This window comes from Hesperophylax consimilis, chromosome 19, assembly GCF_061612785.1.
Source record: "Hesperophylax consimilis isolate HC1 chromosome 19, BYU_Hcon_1.0, whole genome shotgun sequence".
Taxonomy (NCBI): Eukaryota; Metazoa; Arthropoda; class Insecta; order Trichoptera; family Limnephilidae; genus Hesperophylax; species Hesperophylax consimilis.
Genome location: NC_142854.1, coordinates 24,224,838 through 24,247,295, shown reverse-complemented (window position 1 = coordinate 24,247,295; position 22,458 = coordinate 24,224,838). Strand labels below are relative to the sequence as shown.

Here is a 22,458-nt window from a genome sequence, read left to right as displayed (position 1 = left end):
ACACACAAATTTCAATAAAAGATTACAAAATTGCAATTAAAACTTATTACTTACCCCCGGTCTCTCAGACCTGTGACAGAAGTTATTTTATTCACCAAATGCACATGTGTCCTCGACGAGTGCAGGCGCGGCACTGCCGGTGGTGAGGAGAAATTACGAAATGTAAAGATGTGTGCATGCTTAGTTATTCAAAAAATTTTATCGCTGATGTCTGTGAGTCCGGGGGTAGATAGTTAAGGGTTAACTCACTATCGACCGATTTTTGCAAATTTGACCTAAAAAATTCCAACGTGATTTACTCGAAAACGAAAGCTCAAATCAAAAAAACTTATAATAATGTGATGTAGATTCATCAGTTTCCCGCTTGTACTACGAGTTTCTGTACACCGTGTATGTATGCATATTATATAATCTTATAAAAGCACGGTTCTCTTATTAAAAACTGATTGTAGTGTTTGCGTAAAAAGTAAGGTTATGTACATTTAATACACACTTTATTTTTGCCAAAGACTTTAAAAACAATTAAATAGTTTCATATTAGAGATAATAAATGAGTGAAGGAGCTAATTGTATATATTATTTCCCTTTTAATCTCTGTTAAGCCGGGTGATCATCTCTCCCATACAAAGCAAAATATCCACCACTGATCTGTATCCAATAATATGTAATGCAGATATGAAGTGATGAATATTGGTATATTGGGCGATCACACTAAACTTAGAGCATCTGCAACTTGCTTTAAATTGTTCACTTAACCATTGGTTATTATTGTTTGAACCTGAACTCCCTCCTTTTATTAACTTGACTTATTGATGTGTAGAAATAATGGTTGTATAGACTTCAAGTAATTTAACAGTAGAATATTATGTGTCGTGCCACTCTGTAGAACATTGACAATAATAATGATATGTGCTAATTAACACTGGAGACTGCGGTACAGAGATAATCCTGTATGGAAATGTTCCTAATCCTTTACAATATCATTTTGACAACTCGATTCTCGATTGAAGAAATCTTGCGAATTGCGTATATATGCTCGTCATATGCAAAGTCTTGTAAAAGAATTCATTCATATTAAATCAATATTATAACCCTTTCATTTCAATGAATTAATTTTGTTTTTGATGACGGCAAGCTAAAAACGCTAAATTATATATGTAGTTTCACGCGGTAGAAAACCACCGATCAAAATTTAAAATGTTAGATTTCACGTTGATAATAATTAGACGACTGAAATGTGACGGTTTAAAATAAATCACTTAGAAAACGAGCAAAAAAACAGCGAATAGTGGCACATCTACATATTACTGTATCACGAGACACACGTCACATTCACAGAATCACCAAATCATCAGATCATGTAACATTTATCTTCATTTGGTCATGTGTTTGTTGTGTATATAGGTAACTTAGCAATTGGATGTCCCGTTCCACTATTAGATTGGTTCCTGTGATTGGAGAATGTTAGCCAGACCCTTGATAGAGGGAGTTTGTTCCCTTGTCTGGGCCGTAGCAGTGATTTGTTTTGTTTGTTTGGTGGCGGTGGTTGGTTTTGGCATCCGTTACTATGTTTTGCTCGACATTGACCAGGTCTTCGGGAATATTGATGTGGAGGAGCCGGAATCGTCCATTACGCGGCACAACAACTTTAGGAACTTCATTCAGGGTCTGATGCTGCTATTCAGGTAAGACAAACAAACCAGCAATTATTCACACTGACTTAACCTAACTTTCTTCAATTCGGTCCAAAGAAATAATTTACCGGTACATTCTTTCAAACAGTCCATACAGTGATGTTTATTTTTTAAACTACAGTGAAACCTCTATCTACCGTTTTTGAGGGGTCCTATTGAAATTAACAATGGTTGATCGAATACAGAAATATACTACGTTCATACATGATTGTTAAGATTGAAAAAAGATATATATTTCACGTATAAAGTTGACCGGTCAGTGGTTGAGTTCGCTTGCGTTTGGGTCCCACCGAGGCGTTGTGTGTTCTACTCCTCTCCTGGCCAAGTTCACCATAACAACACAAGCAGCAATTCAGCGATTCCTAAACGCAATTTTTAATCTTGATGAGTACATACTTTTTTTATCGGACGGTTCATTTTTAAGGTTGAAACTCTCAAAAACTAGAAAGTAACACCACACGTACGCACCGCTGTGTTTGAAAGTCTAACGACAACTAACGTCAATAGTTGCCGCCGACAGCGATAGATCGAGTAAAATAGTGCTAAATCTGTGTGCTTTAAACAACCAATTAATTTGGGACTGAAAGAAATGAACAACACATTCGGAAAAACGATTATTTTGAGCAACTTTGGATCGAGATTTCACTGTACTTTTATTAATTTTAGGTTAGGTCGTTTGGTGTTTCGCGCGAATTCAAATGTTAACGCCGATTCTAGGTTTGTTTCAGCTTTTGAACAAATTGTGATCGGTATAACTGTCATGTTGTTGTACTTGTCAGCTGATCATAATTTGACAGAAAGTTGATTCGAACCTTTGAAATATAAAAAAAAAAAACAAAATGGCTCTGATTTGACTTTTTTATATATACTGGAGTCATCACTAATTCAAAAAGAAGAATGTTTTTATGTTCCCATTTGATCTGACATTTTTAACAATTTAATTAGCTTGACAAAAATATAGTTTGACTCTGAAATGATTTCAGATTTGCACAACGAAAAGAATTATCGTGATTAATTTTTGTGTTATTATGCCATGTTGAGCTTCCTTCTTCTTTAGCCAATGTTTCGGAAAGCTTTACAGTGTCCATCATCAGGGCAGATTTGGATCTCTGAACAACAACTGTGAACCCTGTAATGCTGTGCGAAACATTGACTAAAGACAGAGGAAGCGCAATATTTATTATTATTGTTGTAAGTCTCTATTTGCAGTATAGATTCATTCGACTAGTTAAGTTATTCTTGCACCTCGATCAGTTAATGATCAGCTAACAGCTGCTAGTTATGCTTGATCAACATTTAATTGAGGTTAAAGAATACTGTTCAAATGTTGAAAATTCAAAGCGCTGATTGTCGATTTGACAGTCACCAAAGTGATGGATTTGAAATATCCTAGACCTAATTTTGACAGACTAAAAAATGGACTATATATTTAAGAATTATAATTTCCTGTTATGTTTATTCTTTAAACGAAAATAACCATCACTAAGTATGTGACTTAATTCATTTAAAATTGAATACAATGTACTGTAACTATTACCGCCATAATTTGCTTTGCAAATATATATTTCCGAAAATAATATTTTTAAATTGTTCCATCATAAAATAATATGATATTCCCATTAATATAATAACTATTCAAGCTTTGCCTCTAAATTTAACATTTTTATTTCCAATTGGTGTGTTTAGTTTTGTTTGCTGAGTTTAATATTAAATTAATGTAGTTTAAATTAGGTATTAATAATTATTTATAGAGAATTTTGGAAGAGAATGAATGATATTGGATTGCAATGAGTTCATCTGCTCTTAACAGTGAGACTATAGTATCCCCAATCGGGATATATTGTGGTATGCTGGAGGTAGTGGGGAACGGAAAAAGACGGAGAAGATAAAGGCGGGGATATTCAGATTTGATCACCAACTCCTCGAACACTGAGAAATAAAAGTAATGATTATTATCATTATTGAATGAGCAGGCAGCATTCTGCTGATGCGCTCATATTTGATTTCACATCAAGTTTAACAGTAATTGAGTTTATTTTAATTTTAAGAATCTCTATCAATAACAAAATAGATCCATATTGTAATAAAATCACATCAAAGAACAAAATCGTTGTTACATAATGTTATTGTGGGCCCAATTTGTAATAATTTATACAGATTCATTCACACGAAAGAAATTTTATATTGATTATTGTATAGGGTGGTCTATCGGATATGCCATATTTAATTTTAAAATGAAACACGGTAAATTATTATTTATTTGCGACTTACCTAGATTACCTAGACTGTGCTGGCATACCTTAGCCCTTTTGATAAGATTTTCGAAGAACTTTTGCAAGACATTTAGCTCTGTGGTTATCTAAATAAAAGTCACAGTTTATTCAGTTGGAGCGTTTATTGAAGGAAGCACAATCTCAAAAAACGGAATTACAGAAGATGGACAAATAGCAATTACTACACACACGATAGCGCATTTATTTTACGAGATGGTGCGAGAATTATTTTAGCGTGGAATACGAGTGATTAACTGGGCCAAGGTTACGAGTGCGGCGCTACACTGTTAACTGTCTAATGACTGACTGACTCGCTGCGTCGGGCCTATTTATGTAGCCAAGCCGACGGCGCTGTAGCTTCGCGATACCGCTGGTAAACTGCCGGCTACTCGCTGGATCTCAATTTTTCGGTAGCGCTGAAATTATGCCTAGGCATAAACCTTCTGGCGGATGCTATAATGTCTAGACGGCTCGATGTACCTACTGGGCGCACATCGGGCCGATCGCCACCGGGCGCGGGTAAGTAGGTAGACGCCCATTGCGCTTGTATAACAAGTGGGTAGGAAACGTCATAATGTTATCCGTATAAAATTCGACGCATCTCCACAGAGTTCTAGGCTGAATGCATCTTACATTGGCCGTCCTTCCGGAACTTTCTAGTATGTAGTTTCGATCACTACAGCTCAATTTCAGAAATAATGCGTTGATCCTCTGTTTTCAGTTCTGGAATTGTTTGCGGTTTGTTAGCATAGTCTTTACAAAAGTCAATGGAGGGAAAATAATTTGAGCTACATTCAAATCCGGCATACCCGATGGACCATCATAATGCAGCCTCTTTTTGATAAGAACTCATTGCTTAAAATCATACGAAAATAGCTTATATCTAATGTACGGATCTCAGGGGCTCTTTACAACGTAATTTATTTAACTCTTATCACTGAAACTTAATAATATTTACAGCTAAGATTTATCATTAGTGACTTGCAAGTGAGATTTATAACTCGTAAGTGACTTATGACTAAGACTTATAGCTAACAAAGATTTAAAGCTAGCTTGATGAATATCAGTTGTAATCCTCGGTGAATAAATTAAAACGAAAGAAAGTGTTTGTTTGCATAATGTTTGAGAGAAAACATATGTCTTTGAGTTTAAAACTGTCTATAATGATGTCTTTGATATAATCAACATTTAGTTTTTGTAAATCAACTGTGATGAAACAAGATGGTCCTGTCAAATTATTTATTTTTGACAAAATTTAAATATTATTCTACTGTTATGTTTGACAGCCACCTCTAGTCTGGAACACATTAAAGATAATATCTTTTAATCGGTGCAAAAACTTAAAATCTGCCGGAAAGATTTCAATCTTAACAAAGAGATTGCATTATTTGAAACATGTATTCCAAGTGGGAATACTGAGCTTGTTCTGCTGGTATTTCAATTGATGATGCTCTGATTAACATCGTTGATTCATTTGTTACAATTTTAAACTCAACCTTTGATCTGAACCATTAGTGAATGTTATTTGAGGTTATGGGGAAGTGTGAATGATTTTATATGAAAATTATTAATTTAAAATTTTACTAGCTTTAAAAAAATAAAAGTCGCTCTGGATCAAAGTTTTGATAAAATAATTGTAAATAATACACAACAGTTCTAACCAACCAAGGCCAGTGGGTCTATGGTATTATCAAATTTTCAGTTACATGATGAATTACATAGACGTGAATTTCAATTACCAATGTATTCTGCCAGAATTACACATGGAGAGAATAATTACATCTAATGGAATTTAAACACATTATTAAAACCTACTCTAACCTAACTTTTTTTAATATGAAATTTATTTAATACACACTTAACCCTTCACTGCCGATGCTGTCAACTGATTTGACAGGTCTCTACTTATTGTAATAAAAATGGACAGTCCGTTTGTCAGATTCTCCTATCTTAACAAACCGATTACAATCTTTAGAGCATGGGCTTCAGATGGGAATGCTGCTCTTGTTCTACTGGTATTTCAATAGAAGATGCTCTGAGAAACTGCTTAATAACTCAGAAAGTGAGATGTTTCGATGTCGGGAAAAACTCCAAACGCGCATCCAACATTTGTACACAGTTGACATTGTCACATGAGAACGGGTCGTTTCTACGACTCTTGCAGCAACAGCTCGGATCTGGAACAATTTGCCGGCCCCCATGTTTCCTTCCTCCTACAACACGGGTCTCTTCAAGCCCTAGGTTCACTTCTTCCTTTCCACAAAAACAACACCCTTAGGGAAATTATGCTCCTATGTGGAGGTAATATACAGGGTGTATCGGCACTAACCCGACAAACTTTAACCAGCTATTCCTTAGCACATTTGGAGTAAAAAATGTTATGGGCACTTTGCTGTCCGGTAGCATTTTTTTTTCAATTAAAAACAAAAAAATTTAAAATTTTCACACTACATCACTGTCATTGGCATTGCGTTTCGTGTTCAACAGCTGTTATAAGCAAGTATGTCAAAAAGCGTCTTCGCTCTTTCGCACACACTAAATAATAATAGTTAAAAATGAGACGAATGGTGCCGTGCCATTTCGTTGTGATTGTAAGTGTGCGCCAATATAGGTACACATGTGCATTATTCAACGGAATTCGAATAAAATATTTGCCAGATGGGTTTTCAAACTTCGACAAAGGATAAAACAGTGGTGACATGTGGTGAAAATATGAATAATAAATTTTTTATTAAAAAAAAACGTTACCGGACAGCAAAGTGCACATAAGATTTTTTACTCCAAATATGCTAAGGAATAGCTGGTTAAAGTTTGTCGGGTACGTGCCGATATACCCTGTATACATATGTGCTAAAAGATAACCTACTGTGTCGTGCGGTAGTGAGCAAAAGGAGTACAAGGTTTAGCTTACCGTGTCACGATGCACGTCAGTAGCATTGTCGATAGTAGCCGTCGGCCTACCGGCAATACTAATCGTTTTCGGTAATAAAATTCCCATATGTACTATTAATAAAATGATTTAATTGAGTAATAATAATGTTAACTGTTAGTTTTTATCTAACTTAAAAATGTATTCCCTATGTACGGAGTACACGGTACCGAATCTCGAGTGATTTTCTAGCATCGTAAGGAAAAGGTTAAAAACAACAGATTTGTTTTAGATGTGTGTAATTCCAGTAGAACTCTCTATGTGTAATTTCGTCCGTGTGTAATATTGATACATGAAATTCACGCTTTTGTAATTTTTACCTAACACCCAACAATTCACGTTGTGGATAATTTAAAATATAATATTCAACCTAATGTTTTCACACCAATACTGTATTTTATCAAAACTATGATATTTGAGTGCGTAGGTTTTCACTGAAGAGAAAAAGCCTAGAAGTGTGATCTATAATACCAATGTCGCCAATTTACTTGTTATAGAAATTGATTATGTGTTCAAAAAAGAATTTCGTTTCATTTGTGATCAGTTTTACGTACAGTAAGATTAAAATTGAGCCTACTTCATACAATACACTTCTATCAGTTTTCTTTTCAGTGGTAAGTATTATACATAATATTACTATAAAAGGTTACTTCTTGCAAAGTTGGTAAAATACACAAAATTTTATTTTGAGAAAATTAATCAACTGAGAACACGATAAAAGATATTTTTGCAATAAAATTTCTTGTAATTTTTCCGAATTATCTCCTTTAATAATACATATACACACGGTGATAAGGTTAAAATTGTCACTTGATGCCGGCCGCCTACATCAATTTATCTAAAAAAAACTTTGCCAAAAATAATATTTTTTTATTTTTATTTTAACCAGTATTCGAAAATACTAAATTGAATTCTGTTTACGAATAATTAGTCCTTTTAAGCTTGGCGTGCAAATTGCTGGCTGCAACCTTAATTGCAAATTCCAAAACAAAAGTTCGGGCTTGTTTCAAAAATCGAATATTTTGCTACACCATTTAGTTAAACACTTTTACAAATGTGTAAAAATTTACTTGCCTAACTCATTTTTAGCATCGCTACGCCAAGTGATTCGTTTAAGAATGAACATTCAGTTGCGTAGACAACCTCAATTGACAGGGCTGCAAATCTTTACCTTACCTTTGCTATTTTCCGCGGTCAACGAACGACAGATATCGTAGTTTATTCAAAGCATTCTCGAACCCTCCTGGCGCCAAAAAGATGGTCACGTCGTTAGCATCCAGCTCGTAGAAATGATACCCAGATTTTACGTTAGGGCAAGTCTATTCTAGTGTAATGTCTGTGAGTTCTACAAATTAATCTTTATAATAATAATAAATATATTAAATTAAAATACACCACTTTTATTGAATTAATAAATGACAGCCAAACAGATTTAGCTTATCTCAAGCTTCTTTAGGGCAATTATATTAAGTGATCATAATTACATTCAGAAACATAATATGTAAAAAAAAAAAAATTCTATCACGCAGATATACGTAATTTTTTTGACGTTAGAAAGATAGATGATAATTCTTTTCAGTTTGCCTCAAATATACTGAATGCCATTAATAAAATCCTTAAAATAGCCAAAATGAATAATTCATATTTCGCGCAGCTATCGTAACGATCGGTTTAACTTTAAAAATTATTTTTTATTATATGAATGAGAAAAAATTCCCCAAACTAAATAAATGGGTTTTTGAAATATCGAGTTCTCTCAATTTTTCTACGATTGGAGTAAAAAATTAAGTAAAAATTTGGTTAACGTTTTCGACAGCATTTTTTACGTTTGATATTAAAATTTTATTACTAAGAAATAGTAACGTTTATTTGAAATGCGTACACTGGAAAGATAATTATATCTTATTTATAAAATAGTATTTGTTTTTACCGAAAATTAAAAAATAAGATGTTTATAGCGTATTTGAATTACACAGAAAAATACACATTGCAAACTGAACAAAAGAGATGAAAGTACTGAACTCTTGAGAGGCCAAGATGCCAAACTCAACGTCTGTAACCAAACGGGTCTTTCGATGCCCCATGCATTTTTCTGTCTTATGGGCTTTTAAATTATAGAAATTCCAATTATTAATGAAAATTTATGTATTTGCGCAGGAATACGTAAAATACTAAAATGATATATCAAGTATTTAAGCTAATATAAGGAGGATAGTAATTTTGGGTACTACATACTCCCCCACTTGGCTGGGGATAGTTAAGGCGAAGCTTAATGCTAAATCACTATTTTGATTAATCTTTATAACGAATTGGTGCACATTATGAAAACCAAAAAATATGCTTTAATTAAATTGAAGGTTTTCCTATCGTTTCGCTTCAGTAGAATTCAAATAAAAAAATAAATTACTCAATAAAAAATATAAATTTAAACTACTAAAAAAAATATTTTTACAATAGAAATGTATGAACGCGTAAAGGAAACAACTTTTAAAAAACACAGTATTATAGCTAAGATTATCTGTGACAGTTTTACTTGATTAACTTTTTTGCTTTCTTATAAAATTATTTAAAAAATAAATAAAAACTAGTTTTGTGCTTGAAAACGAATGTTTATAGACTCCGTTTGTCAAGCGATTTTAATGCCTATTACCTACAATATAAGGTATACCAAGAATATACACATTTTTGGCTTGTAGCTTCCTCTTAATAAAATAATTCAATTAACGTCATCTTTAGATTATGACGAACGTCGCGATTACCTTTAAGTATTTACCTATGTTATTATTTGTGTGTTACCACCGACTTTGCAAGTAGTACGTATTATGATTTCGATTGAATTAGTAGATTATTTAGGTTGGTTGTAAGACAGACAACAGATGCCGTCTAGTCCGATAGTCAATACATAGCAGACCTCACGGATCTGTAAGAAAAAGGTTTTGGTAAATATCCCACTAGAAATGCTTATTTCGCCTGCTTTGTATGTTAATGTGTTAATGCACTGTTCACAACAATGAACTGTAAACATTATATATCCATGTCATTATTGTTGTATTGTTGGTTGTTATTGTTACATATTTAATTGTTACGTGTGTATCGTTTGAATAAGTGTTTTGATTCATGTTTCTGAATGCCTTTTTTGTACTTTGTGAAAAGTAGAATACTATTTGATAAATTTTACAAAATGTTAAATAAAATTATCTTTGTTTTCTCATTTTTTAAATTGTCAAAGACCGCCTCACTTAATTTTTTTCCCCGATCGAGTTAAATTTATTTTTTTAATAATTTGACCAAACTCTAGGCGTCAAACTCCACACAGGTTCTGAGTAAAATAAATTTCCCTCTTGGTCTACATCATCTTTTGGGATGCTGTGTGGAGGGTCTTTTTATGTACGAGTTTAAGTTTTCGGAAGAAAAATGGTATGAAGGGTGGGTGTGTCCAGGAGTGACGGATGAATCCATCCCTCCCTCCCACTGCTTTACAAGGTGTTGGGTCGAGAAAATCCAGCTGGAGAAGTCAAAGGGTCTCCGTCAACCGACTTCTCGCCACGGTATAAAGAGTAGTTTTTGTAATAAATCCACAGAATGCACGAAATCATTTTTTTTTCGAATATTTTTTTTTAACTGTGTGAAATATTTACAATTTATAATTAATTATTGTTAATTGATGAGGCGGTCTTTGGCTATTTTGCTGTATCTGTATTTTTAATGTTTCGGGTTCGATTCCTGTACATTTATTTACATACATAGATAGATTTTTAATATTTAATAAAATGCTGTCATTTTTCAAATTATAGATTCAAGTTACCTAGTTAAATTAATTATTAATTAGAGTCCTTACATAGTGCTTTTTATGAGAAATTTAATGATTATAGTATTGTCTTTTGAAATTAAAAATTATAGCCCTAGTGTAAAAAAAATTAATACATAATGAAAATAATTCATAGATATTTTTTCTTAGAAAAAAATAAATTATTTAATTATAAATTAACATTTTTTAGTTAGTTCTTTTCCAAAATTAAAAATTAAAAGCTTTTTTGTAGGTATCATAGCTCAATATCAAAATATAACCAAATAACAGTATTTAAAAAAAGTAATATTGGTATGGTTAATAGAAACTTCTATGATTGTTCTGTTGTTAATATTTATTAATATGTTTAGATGTGCCACGGGGGAGTCTTGGCCAAGTATAATGCAGTCGTGTATAAAGGCCAAGTGCGACGAAAGGGCGAACAAGGGATCGGAGACCTGCGGCTCAACGCTTGCGTACGCCTACTTTGTTAGCTTCATTTTCTTCTGCTCCTTTTTGGTAAGTTCAAAATTTATCTCATAAAACAATCCTTTTGCCGCCATCTTGGACTTTTTTGAATGGAGTAACACTGGCGAATGTTTCGTTTCAATCTAAATACGCATAAATTACTTAATTTACCCAAACTAAGAACCTATTTTGTCCATGTAAATAGTTTTTTCTTGAAGTATTTGTTGAAACTTATTGTAATTTCCATAATCTGTGCCTAAAACTGCAGTGGTTAGGTAAATAATTACTGTGTTGGGAATGCCCAAGAATTTGTCTAGAGTAATTGACTTTGGCAATAACAATGACATAATATGATTACTGTAGAGGGGAGGTTTTTTTATCTTAGTTGGAAATTTCTATGAATTCATCTTGAGTTCACTTTGGCAATACATAACAATGACATGTGATTATAAATTCTATAGTGGAGTTATTTCACATATGTTGGGGATGTCCAAGAATTCATCTTGAGTTCACTTTGGCAATAAGAATGTCATTTGATTATAAATTCTAGATTGGAGTTATTTCATCTTTGTTGGGAATTTCCAAGAATTCTTCTAGAGTTCACTTTGGCAATAACAATGACATATGATTATTATAGGGGGTATTTCATTAATCTTAGTTGGAAATGTCTGAGAATTCATCTTGAGTTGGCTATAACAATGACATAAGATAATAAATTCTAGAGTGGGATTATTTCATCTATGTTAGGAATGTCCAAGAATTCTTCGAGAGTTCACTTTGGCAATAACAATAAGGGGAGTTATTTCATCAAGTTGGGAAAGTCAAAAAATTTGTCTAGTGTTCACTTTGGCATGCATTTTTGCATTTCATAATCATATATAGGTTAATGTTTATTGATCATAACTCACGGCCTATATTGTACCTCCAGATGTTGAATCTGTTTGTTGCTGTCATCATGGACAACTTTGACTACCTCACGAGGGACTCTTCCATCCTGGGGGCGCATCATCTGGACGAATTTGTCCGGATATGGGCCGAGTATGATCCAAACGCCACGTAAGTTCTTTTTTAAAATATAAATTAAATCAAATTGACTTAAACATGTTTAATTTTATCCAAGTGTAATTTAATTTGAATGTGTAATTATCTTCAAGTGTATGGGAGAGAATTACAATAATTAATTACTGAATTGAAATTAATAAAATACTTAGTTTTTACCACTTTTATTGTTTATAAATACCAACATGTTTCATGAGCAACGCTCACTTCTTCAGGGTTTTTATAATACTAATTATAAATAATAGACATAGACAATGGTGTCCAGAGATGTGCAAAATGGGTACCCAAAACCATTTGAAATGCAAAATGGGTTTTAGAAAAGCATTTCAAATGCAAAATGCAAAATACCTATTTTCAAAATGCATTGAAAATGCAAAATGGTTTCTCAGGTCAAACAATTAAAATAATTATAGAATTTTAAAAACAATTTTGTCATTTAATAATGGACATTAATGTAGAACAAACATATTACATGATAGTAAATCCAAAAACACCACGATTACAGTTATGAAACCACAAATAATTTGCTCGGGACTAATGTTGCCAACGTAAAAACATAGAAACTGCTGAAACTGAAACTGCAATCTAACATTTAATATTACAGCGTCATGGCCCCATGTTCAGTACCTATTTGAATCAGTATTTTTTGTAATGGTATCACTTACAAAAAATACTGATTCAAATTGCCAGGGCTTCTACCAGGGAGCAACTTGACAAATGTAAATTATCTCTCATAGCGAGGTTGAGGACCGACTGATATTTGGGGCTTATGAAAAAAAGATGTGTGGAGATAGTAGGAAGAATGTTGCAAAAAAGCATTTAAAATGGAAAATGCATTGAGAAAAGCATTTAAAATGCAAAATGCAAAATGGTTTTTAGAAAAGCATTTAAAATGCAAAATGGAAAATACCCATTTTGCATTTTGCATTTCCATTTGAAATGGATTTATTTGAAATAAAGCACATCTCTGATGATGTCAATAGAGAAATAATAGACATAGACAATGGTGTCATTAAAAAAATAATAGACATAGACAATGACAACAATGAAAAGATAAAATGGATAGGGGAAAGAGAGGCAATATGGAACAATTTACAAAGGGAATAGGTTTAATATTGTGTCATTTAAAAATAATTTTTGATTGTTAATAATATTCAATTTTGCATTCACACTCTTTCTAATCTCTAAAATTTCTAGTTTATCTAACTGGATGCCATTGACATTACAATGTATTAATTCTATTCCACTATTGAAGTTAAAGGTATGATTAGTTTCCAACAAATGGTTGGCAAACTCCGAGAAACTGTTATTGTTTAAAGATTTCATATGTTCTTTAATCCTTATTTCAAAGTTTCTCGAAGTTTTTCCTATATAAAAGAAACCACATCATTACACTTCAATTTATATATTCCAGATTTTTTCATTTATCTTTATTATTTACTATGTAATTTTTAAGTTTATTATTTGCATAAAAAACAGGAAGAATTTCATTGGGTACATTTTTCGTGGAGAAATTTTACTATTAAAATACATAATTTTCCTCCATTTATTCTTTTTCTCATCCTTTTGTACAGGATAGATGTATGATTTAAGGAATTTATTCTTATATGGTAAAAACGAAGTATTTTATTAATTTCAATTAAAATAGTGCCACAAAATAAGTTTGCTGTGTTAGAAGAAGTAATTAATTACTGTGTGATTACATTCTGACACAATATTATTAACCCCTAGAGCCTCTGATATTTTGTAATGTATTTTTCCTAAGCGAACTGTCAAAATGCCGACTACGCTGGACACATTTTTGCATTACATTCGATGCAACTTAAAATCTCTCGAGAGATTTGCTGAAAGCACAGGTTTTCGACTCTCCTGAACATTTCATGTTTTGGAGTTGCATTCGTATGCTTCTCGGTAACAGATTAGGTATTGTGTAAGTTTTCATCACTTCACTTTTTTTTCTTTCACATTAAAATATTTATTAAAAAAATTTGCAAACCTTGACAAATATTTTTCAAAAGCTAAATGTTGTTTTATAGAATTATTTAAAGTTTTTAGGGAGCATCTATGGTAAACTTTTGTATGCAAACTGAAAGCGTAGTATTATCTTTTTCTAACACTGTTATAATACACATATATTCACTGTAATACAAAATGAAATTAATTTTTTGAGTCCGTATCAGGCTGCGAGAAATATCTATCTATATAGAAATATATATAAGCCACTAGTTATAAGAACCTATCTATGAAACTTAGTTATAAGCCAAAAGTAATAAATTATATGTCTTAGCGGTAGGAATAAATTAAATGCATACATTAAGTTGTCAAGCGTGATTTTCTCACAAAAACGGCGCTATACAAATAATCCAATCATTATTATTATTATCTCCCAAAAAGACTCTATGGGCGTTTGACGTGTTGTTTGAGTTAGCAGACAAGGTGAAAAGATGTAACCCGTCCAAGTCTAGTCACAAAATCCGTTGATTTTGATAGAGTTTTGTAAGTAGTCTTTGATTCGGAGTATCTACTTATTTAGTTAGTCAGTTTGTCCGTGAAATACACTCATAATGTACGCTAACCATGTTTCAGGGGAAAGATCCACTACTCGGAGATGTACGACATGCTGAAGAACATGGATCCGCCGCTGGGCTTCGGCAACAAGTGCCCCAACCGGCTGGCATACAAGAAGCTGATCCGTATGAACATGCCGCTGGATGACGAAGGCAAAGTCAACTTCACCACAACCTTGTTCGCCCTCATCAGGGAAAACCTCAGCATCAAGATGAGACAAGGTTATTCTTATACTTAACTAAAACTTTAACTAAACTAACACTTAACTAAACTAGTAAGCCCATATCGATAGCAAAATTTTAAAAAAGATGGACCATCCGTTAGACATCAGCGTTTTGTTTTGGATTCGGCCACGTACCGATTCAGTACTTCTTTGGGCCAATATTGAATATTTTCTTTCTGTATGTTGTCTATGGTCTACTCAAAATGAAGTCAATAATTACAGATATTTAAAAAAATACAAACTTCAACAAACAAACATACAATTAAACATTTAATTTTTAGAAAACTATTTAAAATGACATCTACACACAAACAGTACAAAACGTGAAATATTCCATGAGATCAAAATTAGTGACATCTTTTGGTATTTAATGGAAGCTAATTACTTCATTAGCTTTGTCCAGACTGTTACAATCCCCTAGAGCCGTTCTCTGCTAGCCTAGCACTGTTTATTACACAAAGCATGATTTGTTTCCGCAGCCGACGAGATGAACCAGGCGGACAAAGAGCTGCGCGCGACTATCACGCAGATATGGCCGCTGCAGGCACGCAAGATCCTGGATCTGCTGGTGCCGCGTGTGGAGAGCCTCAACACGGGCAAGGTCACCGTGGGCAAGATCTACGCTGGCTTTCTCATCCTTGAGAGCTGGCGAACCACCCGATTTGGCCAGGTCGAACCCACCGGCATTCCCGTGAGTAATCATTTTGTACTGTAACTGAGGTTGGATGATTTTAAAAGATTTCACATTGTAGCAAAGTCGAATGATTTTGTGTTTTAAAAAGATATCACATTCTGTATGATTTGGTGTTGTAAAGAGATTGGGTCACCTGACTGTGGTTGTATTACATCCCAGCGAAACGTAGCGTGTTTTAAAAAAATTTCACATTGTAACAAAGTTGAATGATTTCATGCTATTATAGCGAGGTTGGATGATTTGGTGTTGTAAAGAGATTGAATCACATTGTATCGACGTTGGATGATTTGTTGTTGTAAATAGATTCGATAGTTTTATTTCATATTGTATCAAAGTTGGATGTTTTAATACTGTGGGGAAGTTGGGTGATTTGGTATTGTAAAGAGATTGGATCACATTGTATCGAAATTGGATGATTTTGTGTTAGAAAGAGATGTCACATGCTGGGTGATTTGGTATTGTAAAGAGATTGAATCAAATTTTATTGAAGTTGTATGATTTGGTGTTGTAAAGAGATTGGACTGTAATTGTATGACATTATAGTAAGATTGGATCATGTGTGTTTTGTGCAATGATAAATGATGAATTATTCTCCAAATTTTGACTTTTATATTTCACATTTTTATACTTCGATTGAATGAATTGAATATTGCATTATTTGCGACAATAATCAAGTTCTGCAAATAGGTATGAAGGAAGTGTGGGTAGTATGGCACTAGTTTTTAATTGAAAATTGAATGGTGATAAATGAAAATTAAAAATATTTTATTATACTTTTTCTATATTATTTTTTCTTTCACAATAATTTTTGGAGCACTGTGTTTTGTTGTAAATTTGATAAATGAAAAAAAAAATTTTCAAATACATATTTTCATACAAAAAACTGCACTGTAATATTCTGGAGATTTATTCAATTGATACTAAATTACTATAGCAACACCAAGATACTCACATTTTTTATTCACATTCGTGTTTGTTTTATTCGTTTTGAACAAACAAGGAAAAAACATGACAACTCGATTTTAACTTTTTTTTTTTTTTTTAATTATCTTTTGTTTTATTTTGATTTAACGTCTAACAAGATTTAGTTTTAATTTGATTTAAAATCTAACATATAGCTATTTTTATACATATATTTCAGAAATAAAGTTAAACGATAAAATAAATTTAAACAAAAACCGCCTTAGAATATGATGTACCATTTGGTCAAAATAAAAAATGTGCACTTGGACAATTGTGCTTTTTAAAACTTTCATTTTCCTGTGAGCCGTCTTGGTGTTGCCATTCAAAACCTTAAAAAACAATTGCAGCGCCATCATTTTTTATCTACTAATAAATGACAGACTGTACCAACTCTATTAAGATCTCGACATTTTATTTTTTTCTACAGCATTCTATATTCAAATTTAAAAAAAAACTTTCAAAATTCTAATATTTTACAATCTCTTAAAAAAAATGTAGTATTTCCTAAATATCACAAAAAATGCGCAGAAATATTATTTTAAACTGCTATTTAAGTCAAAAAAATTACATTCCTTTAAACACCTATTTTACTTTAAATATTTTTTCATCCTCTTTATAAATATAATATAATGTTGATAATATGTACTGTTAACATCTCATTTAAATAATACAGACAGTTCTCTCCTACAACATTTTTCGATATTCGCAATTTAACTATCGGCAAGAAACTTCAATATATTTTTGTTATATCCAACACGTAGACAATACAATACTTCATAAAGTGACATTTTTCATTTTTGTATTTAACTAACCCAATAGTAGTAACATCCAAATGCAAAATGAATGTATCAGGTCGACGCTGCAATTGTAGTGCTTTGTACCGTGTGGGGTCACAATTCCTCAACACTGCAAACGCAGTGCTCCGACCTCTAGGAGTTAACTATAAAAAACGTTTTCTTTTACACCGAAAAGAAAAACTTTAGCAATTGTTCCCAGGTTACGAATAACGCCGGTTCAATTCCCTTCAGCGGCATTTATTTTTACTCGTGAGATATTTTCAATTTGTATTGATATTTCAGGAGACTAATTATTGCTTTGTGCTATGCATAAAAAACCTTGTCTTATAAACATTAATTTATCATTAAAAAAAATAATAATAATTGACAAGTCAAAATATTTCACCAACAAATGTAGATATAATATGTCTCGACGCCATCTAGTGGAAAATTTAGCACTAACAAAGCCTTTCCTACAAAAATAAAATTCGTTGTTTACAGGTGGAAAAAATATAAAAAGCAGTAATTGTTGATTGAAGTACTAGTGCATATTGAATTATTTGGCGTGTTGAAAATAAGCCGATGTTGCTCAGTGGTCCAGAGCGTCTGACCGGACATTAGAAGGTGCGGGTTCAATTCCCGTCGGCGGCATTTATTTTCACTCTGGAGATATTTTCAACCTGGCATTCATAACCAAATAGTTTTCATTTTTTTTATATATCCTCTCATTCTTTATAGACTGTTTTGATCCTAATATTGATCTGAAGCACACGCATCGTTACAAAATGTCTGACATAAGTGACGCAAAAAAATCTAGATAACGTGATTGAGAACAATCTTGTCAGGCCGATCGTTGGAGACTGTCGTCGCCGACGTTATTACAAAATAACACTGTATTTTTAACATATTTAATACGCTTGTTAAAAAAAAAACATATCGTTTTACTTATTACTGTATTTAAAAAAATATATGCATTAATAATAAATACAATAATTAATTCGTCAATATTAATTTAGCATTGAAAGTTTTTACTTTGATGTCATTTTATTGTCTATGAAAGTGGGCGGGCCATTTAAGATAATCAACAGCAAAGAGATGTTTGGAAACAGGCGAATCGAACGTTACTGAATAAATCACTTGGCTGATCGGACCCTAAGATTGATCGTTCGAAATGTTGGGAACAACGGCCTTAGTTATTTAAATGGCTATCCTTTTCATCAGTGGTGCTATATTTTTTGTTTGATTAGTAAGAATTGGATAGAGCCGTAATTTTTCAAGTATATTAACATTCGAAAGGTAAATTTCTTCTTTAGAAAGGCAATCTTGAGGCAAATATTTTTTACCCTTTTTCACGGGTCTGCAATTGTATTATAATAAATTATGTACTTACGTGAGTTATAACTGTCCTTTATTATTGAAATGAGACGTTAAAATATTATAATGAAGTCCCTTAAGAGCTATTGTGTATGTTTGTTTGTTTGTCACCCAGATATTTGTTGAGTGTGCCGTAGGAAAGTAATAGTATCTATGTAGTGGTACTTTCCTTTATCTAATTCTGTCTGTAGTTGTGTATAGACGAATGTACAGAGTTCATTAAATAGGTCTATAAGTGATCCCAAACCAACCAAGCCTTCAAATTAGACTGTACAATATTACTATTATATATGTATCAACCTCTTACGATACACCCAGCCTTTGCTTTCAAGGTTTATATCAGCCAATGGAACGTTCCGCTATATAGTCAACTTCAGCCTTGAGCGTTCAGTTTGGACATCTCCAGTTCTCTTTCAAAAAATCATTGTTCCGAATTTTAATATGGACACATGTAAACTGTTTAAAGTTTTAGAGTGTCATCGAATGCACATATATTTGATTGTTTGTTCCATAATAAATGTTTTAAAATATTTCTTCAAATTGGCCACATCTTGGCCAGCGGACGCTTGCAGGTGTTAAATAACGCACCCGTGGTAGAAAAGATGTGTCTATTATCAATCCAGAGTTCGGTCATAACTTTTTCATCAAAAAAATGACTTTTTTAGATGAAAAAGTCAGTAATTTTTTTTAAATTTTTTTCATGTGAACACCTTGCAAGAGTCCAAACTGCTCCCGACTGTCCAGAGCTAATGGAACTATGTCAATTATTGAAGAGCGATTTTTATAAACTCAACAAAACATTTGATAAAGTTGCCAAATACCACAACACGATTATTTATTTTTTAATAACACCCTTTTTCAACTTAATTACTACAAGAAACAACTATTTATTTCAGGGGAGGTGGTAAAAGATGATCAGAGTTACAGAAAATACACATAACTTAGTTAAATAACCCAAACTAAGAATCTAATAAACTATTTTGTGCATGTTTTTCCATTTCCCAATTGAAACAGTTGTTTCCAGTAGTATGTAATTATGTTGAAATCAAGTGTTATTTTTAAGCAATGTGTGCGTGCAGCGTGCAGTACTTACCAACATAAGTACTTACCGATTATAAGTACTTATCTATTTAAGTAACTAATAATGAATAGGTACGAAAGCAAAGGCTCAGTGTTGCTAGAGTTCCCAAAGTAAAGTCCCACCTACACCGGAATGTTTCCATGTTTCAGGCGTTCACAGGCAATAGCCCAACAGCCACTCAGGCGGTAGTACCCATATATTTTATTTCAAATTAATAATACATAACCTAAGCTTTTTTTCAATAATATTCGTAATTACGTACTTATTTTTGCACCCATTAAGCGATTTTTACAGAAAATCTAGCTCTTGTGCTAATGCTGTTACAAAATACTCCATCTTGTTTTTGATCATTCAAATCTAATTTCATTTCTTGCAAAGCCGAGATAATATTGTTCACCTTTGCGATCGTTATGCATTTCCACAAATTTGCAAAAGCGTCATTTAACACTCATTTGCATGGGAATCCAATTATTGAATATTAATTAATTACACTAAATTTTAAATTAAATATTTTTTTAAATTTATTCACTCGTTATATTTAATCTATTCTGATCTTTTTTTACATTTAAAAAAAATCTCTCGTAAAACATCCCAACCTAACTGATAATTGATTACACTGTAAAACTGTAGTAAGTGATAACTCCGTTTATAAATTCACTTATATTTTTTAGTCTGTATATTTAATTTTATGTTATCTCCGTACAGCAGTTGCTTCATCCAAGCAGAATACTGAAATTCCTTCCATTAAATCATTAGGCTTCTGGCATATTGACCATTATATTTCTTAAAGACGCTGTCAAAAAGTTGGTTAATTCAAGTGTATTTCCGCTTTGCTATAAAATCCAAATAAAAGAAATATTTCGGAAAACTAAAAACTGTTTGTGAAAGCTGATGAAATAAACTTTCAAATTTTACTGTCAGAAATAAACGTATAATTTTCAAAATATTAAAATTTTTAATGCAAACATAAAAAAGTTTAAAAAATGGCTCACCTTACGTTTCGTGTCGTTAAACTTAAATAACTAATAAATAACAAAAAAAAGTACACATTTGATTAGTAAAGTGTTTTATGAACATTAGTCTCACCTCACTTTTTTGTCGTTTCATATAAAAATGATTTATAAAAAATTCACAAAGTTTCATAATTTTTCAAATTGCGGTCGGAACCTTTGGTTTTGTGGAGGTGCACATTTTAATTATTTTGTGGTTAACTTCTAGATTTGAATATAAAGTGTAGTGTTTTCTCTTTCTAAAATCGTTTAGATCATATTTCTCACTATGACGGTAAGGGAGATAAAACGATAACTACAAGACCATATGAGCTGTTCCCAAAAGTGAACAAATATACTCTGCGGGTAATTGCTGTTTGTTCACAAAATTGAACAAATTAGCCCCGGGGGTTAATATTGTAAAATTCTACTATGCATTTAATGGTGTGACCATTGATGGATGTAATCAATTTAGTTTTTTTTCAAAAAACAGTACATCCATGATTTTATTAAATTATTTGTGAATTTTAGCTGCATAATCATAATGATGGCTGAAACTTTAGTTGCCGTTTGTATAAACTATCTTACAGTTATTTTAAACTGCTGTTTTTCTCACTTACTACAGTTTTACATTCATTGTGTAATGTAAATAAAGAATTCAAAATTGTTTCCTATGCATATATCTAATGAATTACTGTATAAAAATACAATATACTTCATTAAAGTTAAAAGTTAGTTCCATTGCTATGCAGAATAATAATTACTTAGTTAATTATTTATGAATTGCGTTACAACCTATAATCCTTAGAGAGTAATAATTAGTCCACCTATATCTTTATAAACAATAGGTTAGAATGATATTTCCTCCTGAATTATATAGTTTAGTTAGAAATTACTACATATATTCCCGTATTTTAGGAATTTAGAAACATTCCTTGACTTCCGAGTCAAATTCCCAGTTTATCGGTTGTTTTGTAGAAAATCTTGGGTAATCGTCACGCGTTAAAAGGAGAATGGCAAGTTTTGGTCACACCCTCACTAAAAATAGTATATACATAAATGGAAAGGTAATTTTTAAGTTTTTTACTATTACGACTTATCTCAAATGTCCGTTCGCCAAAGTTATACTGTCTTGAAAGTGATCAATTTGACATTCCAAAATTATGGTGAGACTCAAATAGGTTGATTTTTGCCAGAATCTCACTGTTCGATATATGAGATTTAGATAATGAGATAGTTGCGAATCCCTGTGGTATATATAAAAATATGCGTGTCTGATTTCGGCAAAGAGGGAGATCAATGACTGTCTGGTGCAATTTGATGGGAGCACTCTCCCCAATAAAGACTCCATTGAAATGCTTGGAGTTACTATATCAGACCAGCTCAAGTATCGGGGATCCATAGAAGCCCGAGTAAATCAGGCCTCCAAAAAGTTGGGCGTCTTGTACAGGGCTAGGAGATTCTTCAACAGTGACCAGCTGCTGACCCTGTACAAGTCTCAAGTCCGCCCAACTATTGAATTTGGGAGCCACCTTTGGGCTGGTGCCCCAAAATACTTGATAAACCTGCTTGAGTCTGTG

General features: G+C 32.4%; 1 protein-coding gene across 1 annotated transcript in view; it reads left to right on the top strand.

Moving 5' to 3' along the window:
• The window catches only part of LOC149415033 (voltage-dependent calcium channel type A subunit alpha-1-like), a 260,436-nt gene that overhangs the window by 209,903 nt on the left and 28,075 nt on the right, over positions 1–22,458 (top strand). Inside the window, exons 28-32 of the mRNA XM_089642980.1 lie at positions 1,591–1,685; positions 11,055–11,202; positions 12,080–12,207; positions 14,797–14,999; positions 15,481–15,692. Coding sequence (XP_089499106.1) covers positions 1,591–1,685; positions 11,055–11,202; positions 12,080–12,207; positions 14,797–14,999; positions 15,481–15,692 — 786 coding nt within the window. The remainder of the gene's footprint in view (positions 1–1,590; positions 1,686–11,054; positions 11,203–12,079; positions 12,208–14,796; positions 15,000–15,480; positions 15,693–22,458) is intronic.